A 24,837-nucleotide genomic window follows, 5' to 3' on the forward strand; every position below is an offset into this window, starting at 1 on the left:
TCAGATGTTGCCCATCTCTGGAAGGGCACTGCTGAGACTCCCACCCCTGTGTGTTCTGATGAAGTGCATATGCACACTTTCAACATCTTTGGACTGTATGAGACTTTGGGAAGTAGTTACAGAACTGAGAATGTCATACAAATCTTCATTGGTTTGGAGTTTCCAGTTCCAAACTGATCCTCTGAGTTCACATTCCTGGGCACCTGACACCAGAGGGTCGCTACTGTGGTTGAAATGCCCACTGCTGAGCCTCCCTCAAATGGGAGTGCAGAATACAGGTGAGACAGCCCCACACCCTGACCTGTTTGCTGCTGGGTGGAGGGGTCATTTTCCCGGAACCACTGAGACCCTTCGGGGCTAGGTTTCTCCACCTTTCTTTTGTGGGTTTGATGCTCAGAGATGTTGCCTATTCAGCTGGCCAAACCCTCAGCTTTTAAAATCACAAGTCAGGTAGAGCAAACAATCTGTGCCCCTTACTGTTCATGGTCTGTGGATCTAAAATTGCTCCAGAGGTTGGAGATGTGCTGAACTCCTTTGATATCCTCTCTGTTTATTAAGATGCACTTCAGACAGGGAGAGTGCTTTGGAGGAGAGGACTTGTGAAAGCCAGTGCAGGGGCAGCAAAGCAGATCATGGATGCCACGTGGGACCTTGATTCCAAAGGGTACTACATGATTTTTACAGACAAACTGTACCCCTTTGGGCTTTTATTAGATCACCTGAGATCTAAGAAGTGACATTGCCTGTGTGCTCCCAGACAGAGATAATGAACTTCCCCAATGAGGGGTTATTGTTGAATGTGGTACTCCAGGAGATACTCATGTGAACCCACTGATTGGCAGGAGGGCTCTGGAATGCATCTATGAGAGGGGAGGGCAGGCTTTATTCATGAGAGAGAAGAGAATGCTCTGTTGGTTGTGGGGTTCAGGAGAGCAACAAACATTATTGCTGCAGCAGTTTGTGGTTCTCTATGGAAGGAGAGAGCATATGAAAACAGAATGTGAAACTCAGTGTGATCTCCAAGTAGCAGCTTATTGTCCTGCCTCCTTGTGACAAAGGAAAAGAGAAGATGGGCCTTTCAGTATTTCCAGATCTTTCTGCCAGTGATTGTGGTGGGATTAGATAAAAGGGCTCTACCTTTGAAGACATATTCTCAAAATACAAACTTGACTCCTCAGCATATGGTCTCCTGAAAATAGAACTGAGAGTAGGAGGAGGATCAGCACCAAAAGTACATGGCAGCTTCTCAGGTAAAACTTGGGTTCTCAGTCAGAGGGTGTGCTAACTATCTCTCCTCATATGATTACATTAAGAAGCCACAACCATTGCTCTTTCTGTTTGATGTGATTGGATAGTGAAGTTGGTTTAATCTACTTCTTTCTGTTTCTTTTTATGATTCTGAATGGCAGTAGTTTATGTACAGTAGTTTCCCCTTTGTCCCAGGGCATTCTGCACATTCTCTTTATGTAGGCTGCCTGAGATCAAGGGTTGTTTCCTTTAATCAATAACCTTCAACCTCTGATCTTTTCTCCTCTGTGACAGGTCAACCTTGGACTGTAGTCATGTGCGATATCTTTTCTGGGATGGGCTCAGAAGCTCTGGTATTGGGGGAGCAGTGATATATATGGTTAAGTTCATGTGGCCGAAGCATCACCTCTGTATACCAGAGGTAAGAAAATGCAAATTTTTCAGTGAGAATCACTTTGAATGTTCAGAAAAGAAACAGTCAGTAGAATAGACTTTGTCACTCAATTGATAAGAAAGTCTTCATGTTGAAATGCACAATTAGTGTACTGAATATGAGAGGTAGCTGTGGATTGACATTGAAAAACTGAATGTTTACTTATGATTATGTTCATATAATTACTTTCTTATTTATGTATTTCAACAGTAGTGTTTCACCATTAAGTACATATCCTTCTGCATGCCTCAGTCATTGAATATCCATTGTTCAAATTCACCTGATAGTCACTTGGCTGAGGTGCACTCTTCAGTGTAGAGTTAATAGTTTTTCCTTTATCATTGACAAGAGTCTAGCAGGAAATTATTGAGAGATGTGAAAAAAAATCCCATTTCATCTGGACACTTTTGTTGTCTTTTTAACTTCTCTTTGCCTTGGAAAATGAAGGCCCTACATTTATTTCATAGAGATCATTTCCTTTTGACATAAACGATGTAATCAGTGGGGACTTGCTCTTGTAAATTTTTGTTATATTGCACAGTCATTTCACAGACATACTCTACATTATCACTTTTCACATTTTCAGGTAATTTTTCAATAATCATACTATAAGTGTATGTTTAATTCAGTTCAATTGGTAAGATCTAGCTCTCCACACATGACACAGGATCATTTTCTAAGAAATAAAACACTAAAAAGAAATAGCCCTAAATTATGTCTTATTATTATGATTTTTATTGTGTTTAGAAAACACAAGTTATCTTTCATGCAGAAATTCACCAGGTTTATAGAATCATAAAATAACCTAGATTACATTGATATAGAAATTCTGTGTTCTATTACTTTTCATTTGTACCTAGTTTCTTATGTATGAGAATGTAAGACTATGTGCATAAAATTTTGAGTTGAGTTATTTAGTCTTTTTACTCTCTTAAGATATTTTCATGCTTCTCAGTTACAAACAGAGCAGTAAACATCCCTGACTTCTCTATGTGTGGTTGCTGGTGTTTGTTTGTTTTTTTTTTTTAAATTGTAGGTCGAGTTTGGAGTAAAACTCAATGTCAGTGTTTCAGAGTATGTTTTAGAAAATAGTCTCTCAAGAATAATCTTGTTCTCAAAGTAACTATACTGAATTTTCAAATAAAAGTGTTGCTGCTATGTTTCTTACTTCTTGAGAAATGTAAATTTTATAAAATTTGTTCTACCCAAAGTCATGTATGCCTTATTTGTTCTGTCTTACTTTCTGTGCTTATATAAAACCACCCACACTGGAATGAGCACCAGAAGGACCCACTTTGCTTGTGGGAAGCAGGGGATTCCTTTTACATGATAAATTCTCCAAATGTGGTGGTTGACTTTTAGCATTTATTTGCATATTAGGAAAGTAAAGTATATTTTTAAGATTAGTACTTAAGACACTGTGTGAGTCAATTCAAATATAAATCATCGTAAGGCAAGTTACCATTAAATTTAAGTGTGCATTTGTCTCTTTTTTTCCTTACACTGTTCATGATGGACATATCCTGTTTCTTTGCATTCGTTTTTTAATGTTCAATGGCTACTTGTTGTTGTTGTTGTTTTTTCAGTTACATACATAGTGTTCATTTTATATCTATCCATGGCTGAATTTATATTCTCTGTATGTCAGATATTAACTTTTCTGAAGTGGCTCCAGCAAGTGAACTGGTCACGGGTTGAGGGCTTGCTTGGGAACCAAAGTTTCCTGGCTTGATTCCCAGTTGGGGCACAAGCCTGGGTTGTGAGCTAGGTCCCCAGCAGTGGGCCATGTGAGGCAAACTCACATTGATTTTCTCACCCTCCTCTCCCCTCTGTGTAAAAATATATAAATAAAATCTCACAAAACTGCTTTTGTAAATTGAATGTAATATTTGAAAACATTTGATCTGTGCTTTCCTGTTCCTCTGTGTTAACTTGTGCCTCCGTTGTCCTCTGCCCTGCTGTGCTCTGAAGAGATGTTGAACATCTTGCCCAGCAAGCAGTGCCAGGCTGCAGGGGAGGGAGGTGCATGGGTTCACTACTTAGGTCAAAGAGCCTGGACTTCCTCCAACAAGGGGTACACCTGGGTTCATGGCTATCACCTGCACAGTGCCAATGAGTACAGAGTTGTTTCTACGGAGATAACAATTGTCAAAACTGACATTCAGATCACTCAGTATGCTGGGTGCTTGGGAAGTGTGGCTCCATGTTCTGGTTTGTCTCCAAAAGACATTGTAGATGTAGCATCTGGGGTCATTGATGAAGATTATGGAGCAAATATTGGTGTTGTATTGTTCAATTTTGGCAAAGGAAAGTTTGAAGTTAAAAATGATGACCGCATTGCACAGCATATTTGTGAAGGGGTTTATTATCCAGAAATAGAGGAAGTTCAAGGATCAATGATGCCAAAGAGGGTTCCAAAGGCTTTGGATCCACTGGAAAGAACTAAATGTATGCAATAAAAGAAAATGACAAAACATACTCTTTTCTTAAAAATAAAAAGCTTTTGTTTAGTGTTTTGGTGCTTAATCAAGCTTTAGCTTTCAAAAATACTTACTTCTGGTCTTCTACCAAAGATGAAGAGATAGGCAGATACAATGTGCCTCCTCCCACAACAAAAAGAAGGACAAAACAATTTAAAAACAAAACAACCAGAGCTGACAGGAAATCAAACTGTATGGAAGTCCAACAACCAAGGCATCAAAAAAGACACATTCATCCAGACTGGTGGGAGGGTGGATTCTGGCAGCCAATGGGGAGATGACTTGCAGCAAGGTGGTGGCTTGTGGACTGGGGCACACAAGGCAGTTACTGATGGATCCAGTGAGGAAGCAGGTTGTGGAACAGGGTGCAAAAGGCTGCAGCTAGCCAACAACGCAGCGGCTGGTAGACCAGGCAGTTTCAAATTCTTGAGCAGAAAAACCAGGTGAAAAAAAGGGGGACCTGGACAGACCCCACAACTCAGGGTATCAGCTCAGGAAAATAAAGCCTCAAACCACTGATTGAAAACATGTATAGAAATGAAGGAAGCAGGCTAGCAATGCCCATCCTCACAGGAAAGTTAGATGGAGAGACCCACAGGGTCCTAGAACTTATATAAAACCACCCACACAGGAATCAGCACCAGAAGGACCCACTTTGCTTGTGAAAAGCAGGGGAAATGACTGAAATCTGGCAGAGAGTGGAGCAAGTGCCATTGTTTCTCTCAGACCCTTTCCCCACTTATAGCATCACAAACCAGCTATGTGGGTTACCCTCCACTAAGTAACACCTAAGGCTCTGCCTTGTTCAATGCAACAGGTGCATCAAGAGAAAAAAAAAAAAGGCCCAACCAAAATAACAGATCAAAGCCCCAGAAAGGATAGAACTAAATGGCAAAGAGATAGCCAACCTATCAGATGCACAGTTCAAAACACTGATAATCAGGATGATCACAAATTAGATGAAAAAATGAAGGCTATGCTAAGTTAAATAAAGGAAAATGTGCAGGGAACCAACAGTGACAGGAAGGAAACTTGGACTCAAATCAACAGTGTTGATGAGAAAAAAAGAAAGACACATCCAATCACAAAAGAATGAAGAAAGAAGAATTCAAAAAAAAACATGAGAAGAGGCTTAGGAACATGCAGGGCATCTCTAAACATTCCAACATCTTAATTATAGGGATATCAGAAGGACAAGAAGAAGAGCAACAAGTGGTAAAGGTATTTGAACAAATAATTGAGAACATACCCAATCTGTCAAAGGAAATGAACTCCCAGAAAGTCCAGGAAGCTCAGAGAGTCCCAAAGTAGTTGGAGTTAAGGAGAAACACACAAAGGCACATCATAATTACATTAGCCATGATTAAAATGAAGGAGAGAATCCAAGAAGCAACAAGAGATGAACAGGCAATTACCTACAAAGGAGTTCTGATAAAACTGTCATCTGATTTCTCAAAAGAAACTTTACAGGAAAGAAGGGGGTGGAGATAAGTACTACAAGTCATAAAAGGCAAGAAGCTGCATCCAAGATTGCTCTGTCCAACAAAGCTTTCATTTAGCATGGACATACAGATGAAGTGATTTTCAGATAAGTTCCAGTTAAAGGAGTTCATCATCACCAAACGTGATTATATGAACTGTTAAAGGGATTTATGTAAGAAAATGAAGATGAAAAATATTTACACCAAATTTACAAAAAGCTCACAATTATTAACAACCACACCTAAAACAAAGGCAAAAGTAAACTAAGCCAACAACTAGAAAAGGGAAAGAAACAGAGAAATGGAGATCACGTTGAGGGTTATCAATGTTAAAGTGGGAGGGGAAGAGAGGGAAAAAGGTACCGAGAATAAGTAGCATAGATGCTAGACAGAAAATAGAGGGTGGGTAAGAATAGTCTGAGAAAAGTAAAAGCCAAAGAACTTATAGGTATGACCCATGGACATGAACTGAAAGGGGGGGATGTGGATTGGAGGAGTGTGCAGGGTGGAGGGGAGTGAAGGGGGAAAATGGGGAAACTAGTAGCATAATCAATAAAATATATTTAAAAATACTTTGTTCTCTTATTGACCAGGAAAGGGGACATTTTTTGTGTAATTCTGCATTTGATTGTTGGATAAATCTGAATAGTAACCTAACAGAGATTATTTTTTTCAGTCAACTATCCATAAGTAACTGATCCCCCCACAACACTGTTATTTAATTTATGAAGTGCTCCCCTTTGAACAGCTTAGTTTTCAGTTTGCTTTTTAAATGGTAACCAAAGCCAACAAAAGACTATACTTGAACATGAAAATTGAAGAAAGAAAGAAAGAAAGAAAGAGAAAGAACTTTGAATAAAGGAGAAAAATGAATGATGAGCAAACCATTTTATACAAAAGATTTGAATATTTCCACAAAGTCTTACATACACTAAACTAAAATATAAGGACAAGTTAAGAAATATAAACAATTTATAAGTGTCTCTTTTATATTTTTATTTTAATTTTTTATAACAAACCATGTAAATATAAATATACCTTCTTAACTATCTCTAATGGTACAGTTAAGTCATATTAAGTACACTGCTTTAATTGTGAATCTGAATTCTGGAAACGTCCATCTGGCAGAAATGTGCCAATATCCATTAAAGAAAACATTTCCTCATTTTCCATAAAACCAAGGCCTAGGTAACTACCTTTTCTTTTGTCTGAGTTGGACATTCTTATAGCTCACTTAAGTGGAATCCTGTAGCCGGTGTCTTTGTGACTCATGTGTTTCACTCAGAACATGCTCTAGTTTGACTTTGTGTTATCAGGTGAGAACATATTTTCTATTTCCTGGCAGAGCAGTATTCCATTGCATATATGCACTACATTTTTCTAAGTTTTTATAAGCTTCTATCCATTCATCTTTAGAGAGGGGAAAGGGAGGGCAAAAGAGATAGAAACACCAGTGTGTTTGCCCCTCACCTGCCCCCTCCTGGGGACCTGCCCACAACGTACCCATGAGTCTTGATATGGAATTGAACCAGCAACTCTGTTGTTCATAGGCCGCTTCTCTATCCACTGAATCTCAGAATCCAGCACTATATGCTACATTTTTAAATATATTTATCCATAGGCCCGGGGGTCGATTCCACCCACTATGTTTTTGTGAATAATGCTACACCTGCCACAGGTGTGCAAATGTTGAACTGAATATTTTTGGGGGGAATATTACCCTTGACCTTTGTGTGTCTAGATGACATTCTAGCCAACTGAGCACCAGGTTAGACAGATTAAGTCTCTTACTTCTATGAGTTTAGGTTTCTTTCATGTCTTGATATATTATTTCTTTAGTACAAAATAAGATTCCATTTTACATAATTCAGCTTACTTATCCCTACTAATCTTCATGGGTTTGGAGTTTCCAGTTCCAATCAGACCCTCTGAGACCACATTCCTGTGCAAGTGAAACCCAAGTGTGGCTACTGTGGTTGAAATGCTCACTGCCCTGCCTCCCGCAGCTGTGAATCGATAATACAGGTAAGATGCCCCGACACCCTGACCCGTTTACTGCCAGGTGCATGCGTCATTTTCATGGAATCACTGAGGCCCTCCAGGCAGAGGTTTCTCCCCATTTCTTTTGTGGGTTTGCTGCTGAGACGTTGCCTGAGCAGGTAGCCCACTGCTCACCATTCAAAGTCACACGTCAGGTAGACCAAAGAATCTGTGTGCCTCACTGTTCACAGCCTATGGAGACCAAATTCCTCCCCAGGGTGCAGATGTGCTGAAGCTCCCTTTGATATCCTCCCTGGGTAATAAGCTACATTTCAGATAGAAAGAGTGGTTTGGAGGAGAGGAGTTGTGAAAGCCAGTGCAGGGGCAGCAAAGCAATTATGGATGCCAAGTGGGAACTTGATCCCAAAGGCCTCTGCACACTTTTTACAGCTAAATTGTGCCCCTTCGGGTTGCTTTTAGATTGCCTGAGGAGATCTAAGAAGTGACATCATCTGTGTGCTCCCACACAGAGGTAGTGAACTTCTCCCAAATGGGATCATTGTTAAATGAAGTGCTGCAGGACAGGCTCAGGTGAACCCACTGATGAGCAGGAGAACTCTGGAATGCATCTGTGAGAAGGGAGAACAGGCTTTCTTCAGGGAAGACAATGAAATGCTCTATTGGGTGTGGGCTTCAGGAGAGCAACACACATTGTTACTGCTGTAGCAGTTTGTGGACTTCTGCTGGAGGAGAGAGTGCATGAAGACAGAAAAACAAACTCAGTGTGGTCTCCCTGTGGCATCTTATTGACCTGCCTCCTCGTGACAAAGGAGAGGAGAGGGTGGGCCATTCAGCATTTCCACCTCCTTCTACCAGTGATTGTGGTGGGATTAAATAAAAGGTCTTTGCCTTTGAAAACACATTCTCAAAATGCAAACTTGACCCCTCAGCATATGGTCTCCTGAGAGAAGAAGTCAGGGTACGGCTTCTGGGTACGAGGATCAGCACCAGGAGGACATGGGATCTTCTCAGGTAAAAGATGTTTCCTGAGTCAGAGATTGTGATTCTGATTCCTGTTATGATTAGAATCAGAATCAGCGAACTTTCTTCCTTTTGTTTCATGTTCTTGGGTTGTGAAGTTGGTTTAATCTACTGTTTTCTGTTTCTTTTAATGATTCTCAAGGGCAATAATGTATGTATAGTAGTTTCCTCCTTTCTCTAGTGCCATCTGTGCATTCTCTTTATCTTGGCTGCCCCAAGTCAAGAATTACTGCCTGTAATCAGTCATCTTCAAACACTGAACTTATCTCCTCTGTGACTGGTCAACCTTGGATGACAGTCGTGTGTAGTATATCTGATGGGATGAACTCAGGCACTAGGGTATTATTGCAGGAGGTATAAATATAGTTAACTTCATATATCTGAATCATCACCTCTGTACAACAGACATAAGAAAATGCAGATTTTCCAGTGAGAATCACTGTGAATATTCTGAAAAAGAACAGTCAGTAGAATAGACTTTGTCACTCACTTGAAATGAAAGTCTTGCTATTTAAATATACAATTAGTGTACTGTATATGAGAGGTACCTGTGGATTGGCATTGAAAAACTGAATGTTTACTTATGATTTTGTTCATATAATCACTTTCTTATTTGTGTATTTTACCACTGGTGTTTCACCAATAAGGGCATGTACTTCTGCATGCCTCAGTCACTGAATATCCATTGTTCCAATTCACTCCATAGTCATTTTGCTGAGGTGCTCTTTTCAGAGTAGAGTTCATAGTTTTTTTCTTTATCATTAACAAGAGTCTAGAAGGGAATCATTGTGGGATGGTAAAAAAATATCCCATTTCATCTGGACACTTTTGTTGTCTTTTTAACATCTGTTTGCTTTGCAAAATGAAGGCCCTACATTTATTTCATAGAGATCATTGGCTTGTGACATGAAGGATGTAATCAGTGAGGCTGTGTTACTGTACGCTTTTGTTATATTGCAAACTCATGTCACACAGATGTGCTACATTATCACTTTTCATATTTTCAGGTGATTTTACAAGAATCACATTATAAACCTATGTTTAATACAGTTCAGTTGTTAAGATCTAGCTCTCCACAAATGATACAGGACTGTTTTCAAAGAAATAAACTACAAGCCCTGGCTGGTGTAGTTCAGTGGATTGAGCATGGGCTGGGAACCAAAGTGTCCCAGGTTCCATTCCCAGCCAGGGTACATTCCTGGGTTGCAGGCCATAACCCCCAGCAACTGCACATTGATGTCTCCCTCTCTCTCTCTCTCTCTCTCTCTCTCTCTCTCTCTCTCTCTCTCCTTCCCTCCCTCCTTCCCTCCCTCCCCTCTCTAAAAATAAATAAATACAATCTTAAAAAAAAAGATTTGGAGAGCATCTTTTAAAAAATTCAATAAAATACTAAGAAACAAGAACTCTAACTTCTTTTCTATCATTATGTTTATATTTCATTTTTTTTAATTTTTTGATTGGCATGTGTCTTTTTTTATTTTAATTTTTGTCCAAGTACAGTTTTCTGTCTTAAACATTCATCCAGAATAGAAGGAAGAAACAACAATTGAAAATATGAGGAGAGGCTGAATGACCTCTGGGACAACTTTAAACCTTCCAACATTCTAATCATAGTGTTACCAGAAGGGGTAGAGGAAGCTACAAAATGAAAAACTGATTTGAAAAATAATGAAGGGAAACATACCATGTCTGGTGAAGGAAGGAGGCATGCAAATAAAGGAAGCTCTGAGAGTCCCAAAGAAGTTGCACCCAAGGAGGAACACACCAAGACAGATCACAATTCCATGACCCAAAGCAAAAGACAAGGAAATAATCTTAAACCCAGCAACACAAAAGGACTGTTACCTACAAAGGGTTTCCCATGGCATTGGCAGCTGATTTGTCAAAAGAAACTTTGCAGGCAAGTAGGGGCTGGAGACAAGTATTTGAAGTCATGTAAGGAAGGGACATACATCCAAGATTAATTTAACCAGCAAAGCTATCATTTAGAATAGAAGGGCAAACAAATTGCTTCCCAGAAAAGTCAAGTTAAAGGAGATCATCATCAACAAACCCTTATATGAAATGCTCAAGGCACTTAATTGAAGAAAAAGAACATGGTCAAAAATATGAATTGTGAAATGACAATAAATTCACACTATTAACACCTGAACCTATAAATCAAAACCAAAGTAAACACACAATAAACAAACAACTAGAAGAGGAATAAATTCACTGAAATGGAGATCCTATGGAGGGTGAAGAGTGGGCTAGGGGCCAGGGGAGAATAGGGGAGAAGATACAGGGAAGAAGTATAAATGGTGGGTACAAAATAGCGGGAATTTAAAATAGTATAAGAAATAGAGAGGCAATAGAACTTATTTGTATGACCCATGGTCATGAACATATTCAGGCAATTGTAGAGCAGGGGGTTTGCAGGATGGATGGGGAAAAGGGGAGTAAAATGGGACAATTGTAACCGAATAATCAATCAAACATACTTAAAAAAGTGACCTTCTGAAAAATGAGTAAACACACGCCTCACCCACAACTCTTAAATCAAAATGTGCATTAAAAAAATGACATTATTTGTTCCCTGAATGAAACCTAAAGAAGTTACTTACACTTCCAACTCACCATGCCTTTTGTAGCTAGAAGTATACAAAGCTGATTCTGTGTCATAAAAATACAACAGACAACAATCCATATGCCTGTGTGTGTTCCTTCATTTTGAAGTTTATTTTCCTGAAAAGTAATGTCTTCGTATTGAATTTGTAGACATGTTTTATCCTCCCTTGTCAGTATTACAAAATACATTACAGAGTGTTAGAGAGTCAAAGTGTCCTTACAAATGATGCAGGATATCTTCCAGGTCAAAACCACTTCTAACACGTTTCATGATAGATGAAACTGAGAACTGTGCCATGTATCTTTCATATTTTTTTCTCTTTTTTCCCCAGGAATCTTTGACATTCAAGGATGTGTCAATAGATTTCTCTCTGGAGGAGTGGGAATGCCTAGACCCAGGTCAGCAGAAACTGTACTCAGATGTGATGTTGGAGAATTACAGCAACCTGGTCTTCCTGGGTGAGGCTGATTTCCTTCACATTGCCTACTCTACCCACAGGATTTTATTTATATAACACCTTTTGCAAACTTGACTTTCTATGGTAGACTTTCGGGTTCATTATCACAAGGGAGAACTTTGTGGTTATTCCTGTAGAAAATGAAGGCTTGGAGAACTATGGTCCTTAGGACCCCCCTGAAAAAATTATATATCGTTACAACAACTAAGGTGCTTCAGGAAAAGTGACTTTGCAAAACAACCTTCTAGAATAATATAATTGCCCTGCAGTGTTCTTACCTGAGCACAACATGGATTGGAAATGAGGAATTTTTAAAAAATAATAATATTTATTTTGTACACAGGTCTTGTTGTTTCTAAGCCAGTTCTGGTCACATTTTTGGAACAAATGCAGGAGAGCTGGGATGTTTCCAGAAAAAAGTCAATATCTGCCCCCCCAGGTAGGTGAGAATTCAGATGCAGATGTCACAATTAACACAAAGGTTTCAGAGGAAACAAGACCTACAAGTGTAATTTTGGAAGTTGTGCTTCAGTGTAAAGAATTTTGAAAACACAGGATTACTTCTGTCATTGTCATAGAGGGCCAGCTGGTCTCCAACAATATCCTATGCTCTTACATGTTTTCAGAATTATGTTTTGACTCCAGTGACATCTGTTATCCTTCTAGCAGTTTAGACCAAAGCCCTCCCTCTATAAAAATAAATACATGCAATCTTTAAAAAAAAGTGTGCTGAGTATACAATAAGTTGTTTTTGACTGTGATGGTAACCATGATCAGGCTCCTGTTGCATTCCTTTGGGGACCTGGGAAAATCTGTGCATGTTGCTTAGAAACTGTACGCTAAGCCTTTTTCTCTTTTTTTAGGATTTGTTTTTGTGCCAAGAACAGGGTTCATGAAGGAAGTGGTTGAGATCCTGCAGTTTGTCACAGAAATCCCAGGAATCCTGGAGACATGTGCAGTTTTGTAACTTGTATTTACCCTCTGTGGGATGCAAATAACTCCCTACAAGTGTAGACTCAGTATTTTTCTTGCATCACAATGCACCTCCCCAACCTGACAAAATCTACTTTTCTGTTTCACTTAAAGCTGTCTTTGTGCTTGAGCACCTGTACTGTACTTTGAAGATCCATTCATTTCCTGGTGTTCACTTAAGTTTCTTCCAGCATTTGGCCATTGTAAATTCTGCTGCTAGGAATATTGTCGTGCATAGGTTCTTTAGCATAGGTGTATCAGAGTTGTTAGGGTAGAAGGATCTCCTAAATTTGGGACAGAATGGATGGATCTGGAGAGCACTATGGTAATAAAATAAGCCAGGTGGTGAAAAACAACTACCATATGATCTCACCTATAAGAATAAATTAATCAACAAAATGAACAAGCAGGCAAGACATAGCCAGAAACATAGAAATAAAGAACAAACTGACAATAACCAGAGGGGAGGTGGAAGGGATAATGGGGGTAGAGGGCAAGGATTTTCAGGAAGATGTACAAAGGACGCTTGGAAAAAACTAAGGGGGGGGTCAATGTGGGGAAGTAGGGATGGCTGTGTGGGGGGGTGATGAGAAAAATAGAGACAACTGTACTTGAACATCAATAAAATGTGGAAAGAAAATGTCCTTTTGCTTTCCCACAGCCACCGAGTGAGCAATACAGAGCATGTAGAGGGCAGATTCAGCCTCTTTGAGACATTTAGGAAAGCCTGCACCATGAGGCAAGAGGAGCCATTTGTATGGAAAACCTATTGGGTATGGCTTGGGTGAATTCTCAAGTGGAGTGGGGCAATGACTGTGGGAATCACGAGGACTGAGGGAATCACTACAGCATTAGCCAGGTTCGAGGGGATTCAGATATACCTTAAGCTCTTTTGTGGGGAGGGCTCAGCAGGGAAGAATGGCCTCAGATGACTTCTGTGTGGGAGAATGCCCCACCTCCAGCATAAGCCCTGAAGACAGGCAGTTGAGACCCTCCCTTAATGTTCATAGAACATTTCAATCTGCTCTGCCCAGGCTGAAGGTCAGAGCTTGTGAGTTGGTGTAAGTCTGTGTCAGGCCCTTTAAGAGAAAGACTTGGACTCCAGCATCTCTCAGTCTCAGTCAGTCATTATCTTACTGTTTTTCCAGGGTGATTCTTTATATATGATAAATTCTCCAAACTTTAACTTTTTAGGTTTTTGGGTTTTTTTTACATATTAGGAAAGTAAATGATAGTTTTAAGATTAGTACTTAAGACTTTGTAGGACTCGATTCAAACAGTAATGAGCCATATGTCAATTGCCATTAAATTGAAGAGCTCATATGTCTGTTTTTTCCTTACAGTGTTCATGAAGTATCTTGTTTTATTCTGTGCTTGTTTGATGGTGAATCTCTGTTTGGTCTTTTGAGTTACAGAAATAGTCTTCATTTTATATCTGCCCATGATTGAATTCCCTTTGGGAGCTCATACATAGGTTGTGAGCTAGGTCCTTAGCAGGGGGCGTAAGTGAGGCCACCTCACTTTGATGTTTCATGTTCCTCCTCTCCCCTCTGTATAAAAATAAATAAATACAATCTTTTTTTTTTAAAGCTGTTCTAAGTTGAATGTAATTTTTGAAATGAGATGATTCAGGCCTTCCTGTTTCTCTGTGGCAACCTGTGCCCACATTCTGCTCTGGCATGCCATGGCCTGAAGAGGTACACACCATCTCATTCAGCAAGCAGTACTGTCCTGCAGAGGATGGTGGTTCAGGGATACCTTTCCTTCTGCTCTGGGAGCACGCCACCCCTGAGACCAGTAGGTGGCTGTGATCTGTACAGTACCAATGCTCACACACTGCCACCTATGGAGAAAGCCCTTGTGAAAACTGACATTCAGATCTCTCTTGCTGTCGGGTGCTGTTGGGTGCTAGGGTAGAGTAGCTCCATGTTCTGGTTTGGCTGCAAAACACTACCTAGATGTAGCAGCTAGTGTCATAGATGAAGATTATGGAGGAAATACTGGTGTTGTACTGTTCAATTTTGGCAAAGGAAACTTTGAAGTTGAAAGAGTGACTGCTTTGCACAGCTCTTTTGTGAACAGGTTTATTATCCAGAAATAGGGGAAGTTCAAGATTTGGAAGACATTGAATGGGGTTCTGGAGGTTTTGGTTCCACTAGAAAGAATTGCAATATATGCTGAGAACAGAAAGTGACAAACATACTTTTTTTTCTTAAAAATAATAAGCTTTTGTTTAGTGTTTTGTACTTCATCAAGCTTTAGCTTACAACACTACTTAGTTGTCTTATAACCAAGGAAAGGGTACATACTATTTTTCTGAATTTGATTCTTGTATAGATCTTCATGGAAACTTAAGATAATTACTTTTTCAGTCAAAGGTGTATCAGCTAGTGACTCCCCACAGAATTCTATTATTTAATTTAATAAATGCTGACCTGACACACCCACTGGCCTGCAGTGACCTCGGAATGCTGCAGATGGCCCGTTGAAACATGAGAAAAACATATCCAGAGACAACCAGGCCCTTCAGGGAAATAGGGATGGAATGACCACTCTCTCTAATGGGGAGCATTTAGGCCACCCTCTCTAGGGGAAAGTGCCTTGTTCTCCCACCTCAGCAGACTTTTATTGGGTTCATTTACACAGGAATTCAGGTAAAGCTCCTTAATTATTGCCAGGAAGTAAAGATAAAAGGATAGATAACAAAGAAGTCTGAGGGCCTATTTTGAGTCAGGGTCAGATAGCTAAAGAGCTGTAAAAAGTTGAGGAAGACGCTTCCTTCTTGCTTGGACCCTGATCATTTCATTGAGAGCACTCTAAACAAAGCAGGTATCACAGGATTTTACATATTCTTTCTTAGGCCTGATCACCCTGGGAACCGGCCCTTTCCATCACAGGGCTGCACCACCCTGTGTCATTGTTTCAGGCTTAGGTGGAGCAAGGGAAGTAAGGCAGCCAAGAGGTTAGGAGATTTTCTCACAGACAATGAGGACTCAGGCTATGTTGAGGCCTATGTGCAGGGGTCCATCATCACCTTTTGCTGTAGCCCCAAAGTCCTTCCTTGAGAGCCTCCCATGTGATCATGCTTGTCCTAGGCCATTCCTCCCTTGGGGAATCTTACCCATCACTGGCTAACCGATCAAGCATTGAGGGCCAGGCAGGGTGAAGAAAAAAGAGCAGAAGTGTCACTCCTGACAGGGAGATAAGCTTTTGTCTCCTTGCTGGCTTAAGGTCCAGGGTCATTCCCTCAGCCTTAGATTTGGCAGGGGTTACAGTTTCTGATACCAGGCAGGGCTGTTCCCAACACTGACTCTTGAACAGCTTAATTTTCAGTTTACTTTACAAATGATAAGCAAAGCCTTTTATACACTGGATTTGATTTTTTTTCACAGATTCTTACATAAACTGGACTAAAAGTTAATACAAAGTTAAAGTTAAAAGCAAAAGATTTATAGTTATCTATTTTAGATATTCTTATTTTAAATTTTGATAAGAAATCATGTAAATAAGAATCTACCTTCTAAAATCTATCTAGTGGTACAGTTAAGTCACATTAAGATTATTTGGTTAATTGGGCATCTGAATTCTGGAAACATTCATCTCACAGAAATGTGGCAATATCCTTTAAACAACCACTTCCTCATTTTCTGTAAAACCAAGGCCCAGGTAACTACCTTTTCTTTTGTCTGAGTTGCACTCCATTAGAACTCTCCTAAGTGGAAAGTTGTGGCACGTTTCTTTGTGACTCAAGTGCTTCACTTAGAACATGTTCCAGTTTGACTTTGTGGTACCAGGTGAGACCATATTTTCTATTTCCAGGCAGAGCAGTATTCCATTGTGTATATGTGCCACACTTTTATAACTTGTTGAAATATTTTATTCATTTCTAGAGAGAGGGGAAGAGAAAAAGAAAGAGGAGGAAACACTGGTGTGTATTTGCTTCTCGTGCTACACCTATAGGGGACCTGGTCCGAAAACCTGGCATGAGCCGTGACTTGAAATTGTATGAGGAACTCTTTTGTTCACAGTCCAGTACTCGATTCACTGATCCACAACAGCTGGCACTGAATATACTACATTTTTTAAATTTATTTATCCATTGACCTGGCAATTGTTTCCACCTACCAGGCTTTTGTATTTAATGCTACCATTGACACAGGTATGCACATTTCTCTTTCGAATCCTCAACTGAATATTTTGGGGTGACATATAAGCTGTGAACTTGTGTATCTAGATGACACTCTAACCAACTGAGCAGGTGGTCAGATGGAATAAATTCACTGAATTTTATTAATTTACATTTCTTTCATGCCTTGATATGCCATTTTTAGTGTTAAATAATATTTCATTATATATATTTCAGTTTCCTTTTCTATTCACCTATTCACATATATCTTCATTGTTTTGAATTTTTGTAATTTATGAATGATACTTCTTAAAATATCCCCATGTAGGCTCTTGTGTAGATAAAATTTCTAACTCCTTGGTTCAATACTATAGAGCACATTTTTTGGAATACATAATAAGTGTATGTTTAGTTGTGTGAGGACTTCTAAACTCTACCCAAGTGGCTGTAGCATTTTGTATTTTCTCCAGTAACTAATGAGAATTCCCTTTGCTCCACATGCACAGCATCCTTTGTTTTTTCTCAGTGTTCTGGATTCTGACCTTTCCAGCAGGGGTTTCGTATTGCTTTAATGTGCATTTTCTTCAGTTTTCCTTCTTTTAATGTCTATTTCCTAAAAATCATAAGATCTTGAGAGTCTTTTAGACACCATATTTTTATCTATATATTTTTAAATATTCTATTTATCTATTTCTAGAGAGGGATAAGGGAGAAAGGGAGAGAACCATCAATGCCTAAAAAACACATTAATCACTTGCCTCTCACACACCACCAAATGGGGATCTGGAGCCAAACCCAACCTGTGCCCTTATCAAGAATCAAACTGCTGACCTATTGGTTCAAAGGATGGTGCCCAGTCCACTGAACCACACTACACAGGGCTTACTTTTTTTTTTTTTTCTCAGCTCATGGGTTTTCCTTTTCCCTCATGCTGATGTTTGCTTTTTCCTTTTTTTTTTCTTAATGCTTCATTTGAGACATCAGTTTAAATGTTAATACTATTAATTTGAGAAACAAATTTAGTTTACAATTTGCCTTGAAAAGTATCTGGTTTCCTGAGCTTCCTAGCCTCAGTGCGTGGACCACCAGCATGCAAACCAAAGGGTCCCCAGTTGGATATCCAGTCTGGGGCAAATGCCTGGGTTGCAAACCAGACCCCCAGTAGGGGGCGCGCAAGAGGCAACCACACATGGATGTTTCTCTCCCTCTCTTTCTTGCTCCCTTCCCCTCTATAAAAATAAATCGAATCTTTACAAAAAACACTATGCAGTGCTCGCAATTAAGTTTTTGTAAGTGTTCAGTAACATGGAACTTATATATGCAGTCCTTTTTTTTCATAATTATCATAAACGCATCATGACAAATCGCTTGAAGGTGACATGTTGAGAGAGAATGTTTTTGGAGGAACAAGGTCCGTTCAGCAGGTATACAGACGTGTAATATGAAAACTGAACCTGGCCCACACTGTAGGCATGTGCCCTTACTGGGAATCCAACTAGCGATCCTTTGGTTCAGAGGCGTGGGCAATCAATCCAATGAGCACACAAGCTAGTGCTCCCTGATTTTCCATCACACTTTTTTGTTTTGTTTTGTTTTGTTTTGTTTTTTGAGCTGTGTAAGTTCCTTGTATCCTTTGAATATTTAGCATTATTTGTGAGTATCTTCCACTATTCACTAGATTGTTTTATTTTCTTGAAGATTTCCATCATTCTGCAAAAACTTACTTTATTATAGTCGTGTTTATTTGTTTCTCCTGTCTGTTCTACCTACCATGTTATATCTAAAAGAATATTTTTTAAGAGTCATTAGAGAGTTTGTCAGCTGTCCTTTCTTCTAGGGTTTTCATGGTTTCAGGTCTTAAATTTAGGTTTTAATCCACTTGAAGTTTATTTTGGTACATGTCATAACAAAGTGGTGTACTCATAATGTTTTGTGTGTTTGGTTCAGTTTCTCTCAGAGCACTTTTGGTAGAATATTTCTGATCTCATTGTACATTCCTGATTTTTTAAAGTAAATTATTTCATGACATATATTTGTTCATTTTAAAACTTGGGTTACTTGTTTTATCATGATGTTTTGTAAAAGTCCTTCAGATAACCTGGATATTACCTACCTATCAGGTGCACTTTGAAGGAATTGTGTTCTTTTTTCAGGATATACTTTTATCCTACTGCTTGTTTGCTTTAATATGCAGGAGTTTTTACATTTTGTATAATGTCATTTGTTTACTTTTGCTGTTTTACATTTCCTTTGGGTGTTATAATAAAAAAAATTCTACAAACTTGTCTTTTAGTGAATTAAGAGCTATTAGCTTTTTCCCTGGCCATAGTGGCTCAGTTTGTGGAGCAAAATCCTTTAAAGCTAAGGTCTCTTGTTTACTTCTCGTAAAAGGAATTAGCCTGGGTTGTGGGCCTGTTACCTGGCTGGAGACAAACAGATAACTACTTGATGTTTCTATATTTTAATGTATTTTTCAATTTGAGTATTCTGTTTTTCAGCTCCCCATTCTCTCTTTGGCTTACTTTGACATTTTCTGTGTTTTGATTTTCATTTTGGTCATTTATAGATTTTCTGCTCTTAAGTAGTTGTGATATAGTTCTATGTTTCTATATTCAGGTGGGTATGTTCAATTCTTTATCGAGTAGATAATACATTTGAATACACATAGTGACAGTTTTTGTAGATATATTTCAATTTTCTGATTTGAATTGATTTCCTGTTTCCTGTCTTGATATATTTGTTGAATTTCAGAAATGTAAACAACTAGGCTTTATGACCTTGCCTTCTCCAGGTTAAGAGGAAAAAATAAAATAACACTGACCCCTAGTTTAAACTTTAATTTTGGTAAACACAAGTGGTGTGTGTTTGATTTTGAGTGTGTGATATGTGCAAGTTTAATAGAGTGTCAGTTTATTTCTCAAAGCCCGGGATATATATTTTTTGAGATTTTATTTATTTATTTTTTAGAGAGGGAAAGGAGGGAGAAAGAGAGAGAGAAAAACATCAATGTGCAGTTGCTGGTGGTCATGTCCTACAACCAAAGAATGTACCCTGTCTGGGAATCAAACCTGTGACACTTTGGTTCACAGCCCACACTCAATCCACTGAGCTACACCAGCCAGGGCAGTATCTTTTTATGCTTGATATTGATCTTCAGTCTGCTAGTTTCTGTGGTATTTCAAGTATTACCCTTCCTTTTCAGTGTGCACTTTAATGTATTCACCGTGTGCTGTTATGGTGTGAGCACTGTGTGTCCTGCAAAACAGAACCACGTATTTTGAAGATGCTTGAAAACAGTGAAATCATTGAACACACTGGACCCTCTATGTGTCTAGAAAAGAACAGGGAAAGTGGAGTTGTCTTATCCTATTTCCATTGTGTGCCAGGGAATGTGAGCTCAGTGGTTGCTGAGTGTAAGGAACAAAAGTGTTGTTCCTTTTCTCTGTGACTTTTTCTCATTGTACTATACTTGGTCTTGCTGCAAACATGCAAAGTACTCAACACTGTGATTTGTTTAAAAATTCCTTGTAAGTTCAGTGTACATTGACCTGTGTTTCACATCTGTGAACCTTTCTTTTGTGTCTTTCAGCTGTGTCATCTGCAGACAACCAGGACTTCTTACAAAGGTCAGGAAGAGAAAGTTTATTCTTTGAAGCAACACTGGTAAGATATGAGAGGTGTGCCTTTGATACTGATAAAGGAGTGAGTGACAAGATAGAAAAGATGTTTAAATGGAGAGACCTAAGTTGGAAAAAATATTCATGAAAAATCCTTGTTATGTAAAGACGTGAGACATATTACAAATTTGGGAAATCTTCCAATTTAAATCAGTAACATTTGCAGAACAATGTTTTTGCAAATAAGAATACTTAAAATAACGTTTTAAATGCATGTATTCTTCTAAAGGGCAAGTGGCAAACACAGGACCTCTAGGCCAAATGTGTCCCTCCACCTTCTATTATCCAGCCCAGCACATTGTTTATACCCAGTGGCACTGTGGATCTCCTTGCACTTAGTGAAGAAGTGGTTACTTTTACATGATCCTAAAATTACACATGGCCTATTGAAGGCAGCCTAGAGGATTATGTGACCCCTGGGAAAGTGAATTTTACACCCCTGTCCTAAAGTCAGTTGGCAAAATGTAGGAAATCTAATAATTTGTGGTGTGTGCAATCATTTGAATTGTTTAAAAGATAGAGTGAGAATAAATTTTCAGTCAATAATTTTTATAATGTGGTCATTTAAAATGCATGCATAAAGCTTAAATGTGTTCAATGTGATAATGCCTTTCCTAAAGAAGTATGCTTCATTTAGAAATAATGTTTTCTTTTATTTCACTGTATAATGTTTTATTGAACTTGGAAGTGATTTTTAAAACAGCCAACGTGGTTTAATAGGGATCACAGAAGGCTTATTTGGGGATAAGTGCACATGTTTAATGAAGTTATGGATGTCACAAAAGGCCTTTCTGTGTTCAATGTTTACTAGGGTACATGGGAATCAGACAGAAGTAGACAATGCAATGCAAATTGGAAGAATTCTATCCACGAGTCAAATCCTAGAAAACATCAGAAGACTCAGCTTCCAGATAGCCATTATGAAGGTGGCAAAGTCTTTGACGAAATGTCAAATCACAATACCCATCAGGATTTTCCTATTCTGAAGCTAAAAAACAAGCAAATTAAATATATCTCATGTTTAAAGGAATCTTTACAATGCACTGAAGAAACAAATATTACTGTTGGGGGGAAAGATTACCAATATTTACCATGCATGAAAGTCTTTAATCAAATACCTACTCTATATACACTTAACAAAATAGGTACCAGAAAAGAACACAAGTGTAAAGACTGTGGTAAAACAGGTCATTGTTTTTCAGGTGTAAATCTACAGAAAAAAAAATGTATCCTGGACAAAAGGCTGATATGTGTAAAGAATGTGGCAAAGAATTTTGGAGTACCTCAGCCCTTACTCATCATCAGAGATTTCACACAGGATACGAGCCTGGTAAATATAGAGAATGTGCTAAAGCTTTTATCCAGTCTTCAGATTTCAATGAATATCAGAAAATTCATTCAGGAAAGAAATTTTTCCAATGTAGTGAAGGAGCCAGTGCCTTTACAGAGTCCTGTAGTCTTGCAGAAGATCACAGAATTCATACTGAGGAAAAGCATTATGAGTGTAGAGAATGTGGAAAAGCCTTTAGGTGCTCCTCAAGCTTTACTTGTCATCAGAGAGTTCATACTGCAGGGGAACCTTATAAATGTATACAATATGACAAAGCATTTACACAGTCTTCAAACCTTACTTGCCACCAAATAACTCAAAGTGGAAAGAAGCCTTATAAATGTACACATTGTGGGAAAGAATTTACACAATCCTCAAGTCATACTCGACATCAGAAAATTCATACTGGAGAGAAGCCTTATGAATGTACACAATGTGGGAAAACCTTTAGCCGGACTGCAAACTTGACTCGGCATCAGAAAATTCATACTGGAGAGAAGCCCTATGAATGCACACAATGTGGGAAAGCCTTTAGAGAGCAGGGAACACTTACTCAACATCAGAAAATTCATACTGGAGAGAAGCCTCATGAATGTACACAATGTGGCAAAACCTTTAGCCGGACTTCAGTCCTTACTCAGCATCAGAAAATTCATACTGGAGAGAAGCCCTATGAATGTAGACAGTGTGGCAAAACCTTTAGCCAGACTGGACACCTGACTGGGCATCAGAAAATTCATACTGGAGAGAAGCCCTATGAATGTACACAATGTGGCAAAACCTTTAGCCGGACTGCACACCTGACTCGACATCAGAAAATTCATACTGGAAAGAAGGCTTATAAATGTACACAATGTGGTAATGCATTTAGGTTCCTATCAACACTTACTAGACATCAGAGAATTCACACTGGAGAGAAGCCTCATGAATGTGCTCAATGTGGGGAAGCCTTTAGGCTCCAGTCAGCACTTACTGGACATCAGAAAACTCATACTAGATAAAAGCCTTATATATGTGAAATGTGTGGTAAGGCCTTCAAACTGTCCTGTAACCTTTCTCAGCATCAGAAAATTCATGGAGGAAAGCCACCTTGTAAATGTGGAGCATGCCATAAAATAAAGTATTATTACAACTATCACACATTACCCAGCATCAAATAATTCACACCAAAGGAATGCCTTCATCATGTACCTTATGTGGTAATGGCTTTAACCAGTCCTCAATGTTCATTCATCACAGAATATATATTATACTGTAGCACAGCAATTTAAATGTACATCATGGGTAAAGCCTTTAGCAACTTCTAATTCTTACTAAACTACAGAGAATTCATACTGGACACAAGCCTTATAAGCGCTGACTAGGTGGCAGAACATTTTGACATCAGGTCATTCATAAGGGAGAAAGCACAGATAAATATACTGTATATAAGAAGTGTTTTAGGCATCAGAGCTGTCTTACCCAATATGAGAGACATCCATCTGCAGAAAAAGTATATAAATGTAGAGACTGTGGCAAGGTTTGAACCTATATCCAAAACATACCCAACATTTTCAAGCTCATTTTTGCACCATTCACTTCTTATATGGCATATGAGAATTCACACTGTAAAAAAAAAAAGGGGAAATTGTAGGAAATCATGTAGGTAGACTCACTGTGTCATTATACATCAGGAAAATGCACAGTGGGTTTCATTTTTCTGTTCATAAACAATGAATGACTATTGTGAAATTACACAGTTCCCATAATTTCAAAGAATTAATATGTGAAAGTGGCCTGAAAGGTGTAAACATTCAGGAAAGTATATAGTTTGAAAAAAAGGCTCCAAATATCATAACTCAGAGTAGAGTGTTAAAGGTAGGTTTCAGGTATTGCTGTAAGTCAGAATATTACTATAGAGAATCACCCAGTTTAAAAACACCAATCACTATTTTTCAGTGTGCTTCAAAATGTCAAGGAGATAGATAACTAGATATGTATAATTACACAGAATATAAACTATTGTATATTTATGGCATTTGAAATATTTTTAGAAGGAAATATTAAATTGATACCAGTCTCTTATCTGTTAATGTTACTGTGTTTTTATTCCTGGTGTGTGTGTGTGTGAAATCAGTGGGTTGATTGTTGTTTCCTTCACAACCTGTGAACTCTTGTATATTAGGTGAGCTTCACTCATGATTACATTTGTATATAAGATTGAGGACACTGTAATGCACAAGGTATTTAAAAAATCGAAATGAAATTGCTGGTTTTAGGTTACTCAGAATTTTATTTTATGTTACCATGGAAGTGATGCTATTTTCCATTGTAGTAATACATAGAAATATTATAAATGTTAAGTACTTTTCCAAACCTCCCTTTAAAGAATATGTCAATTTATTAAAATCCTGATGTATCTTCATGGTAGTCATAGAGGAACATGTTGATTTGGTTAAAATAAAAAAGCCATCAGCGCTACATGAGGGTGTATGGACAGTTCATCCCTCAGTGCATAACATTGTTTTACATCCATGTTTGCTCAACAGTCAGCCTCCAGATAGGAAACCAAAGAAAAGTGCACTATGGGACCATAATGTACAAGAACAGTGACACTCCCCAGATGTTTCCAATGTGTCTTGAGAAATGGTAACACAAGTGTACTGTGATTATTTAGATGATGTGTGAATTTACATTTTTATTAATAAAGGTGAATGTACTGGAATATATTTACATCTTTAACATTGCTCAATGTATAGATAAACATGTGTTATTTGGTAATGTAATGCAAATTTGGCATTAGGAGTTTTTTTCATGGTGCCCTTAGACATTAAATAATGTGAAAACTTTCTCATTATTCATATATCATCTTGTAACTAATGCAGCACCCTAATAATTACAATAGGTAATATGTGTTTTTTTGAGGAATTCAGCAAAGCTGATTATAATATTGCTGCAGTATCAGTTATTTTTGTAACTAGGAGCCTTGTACTGCCACCAACTCCACTGTAATTTCACACAGTAG

At 38.5% G+C, this 24,837-nt stretch overlaps 1 protein-coding gene and 1 pseudogene across 1 annotated transcript; both read left to right on the forward strand.

The window, feature by feature from the left end:
• Positions 1 to 14,379: 14,379 nt before the first annotated feature.
• On the forward strand, positions 14,380 to 14,881 carry LOC114489651 (annotated as a pseudogene).
• Positions 14,882 to 21,603: 6,722 nt separating this feature from the next.
• LOC114489649 (zinc finger protein 420-like) lies at positions 21,604 to 22,993 on the forward strand. Its single transcript, XM_028503543.2, is given in 1 exon segment — positions 21,604 to 22,993. A coding segment is annotated over 1 exon segment (1,266 nt). The 5' UTR covers positions 21,604 to 21,727.
• Positions 22,994 to 24,837: the final 1,844 nt, after the last annotated feature.

Source organism: Phyllostomus discolor, chromosome 15 (genome assembly GCF_004126475.2).
Source record: "Phyllostomus discolor isolate MPI-MPIP mPhyDis1 chromosome 15, mPhyDis1.pri.v3, whole genome shotgun sequence".
Classification (NCBI taxonomy): domain Eukaryota; kingdom Metazoa; phylum Chordata; class Mammalia; order Chiroptera; family Phyllostomidae; genus Phyllostomus; species Phyllostomus discolor.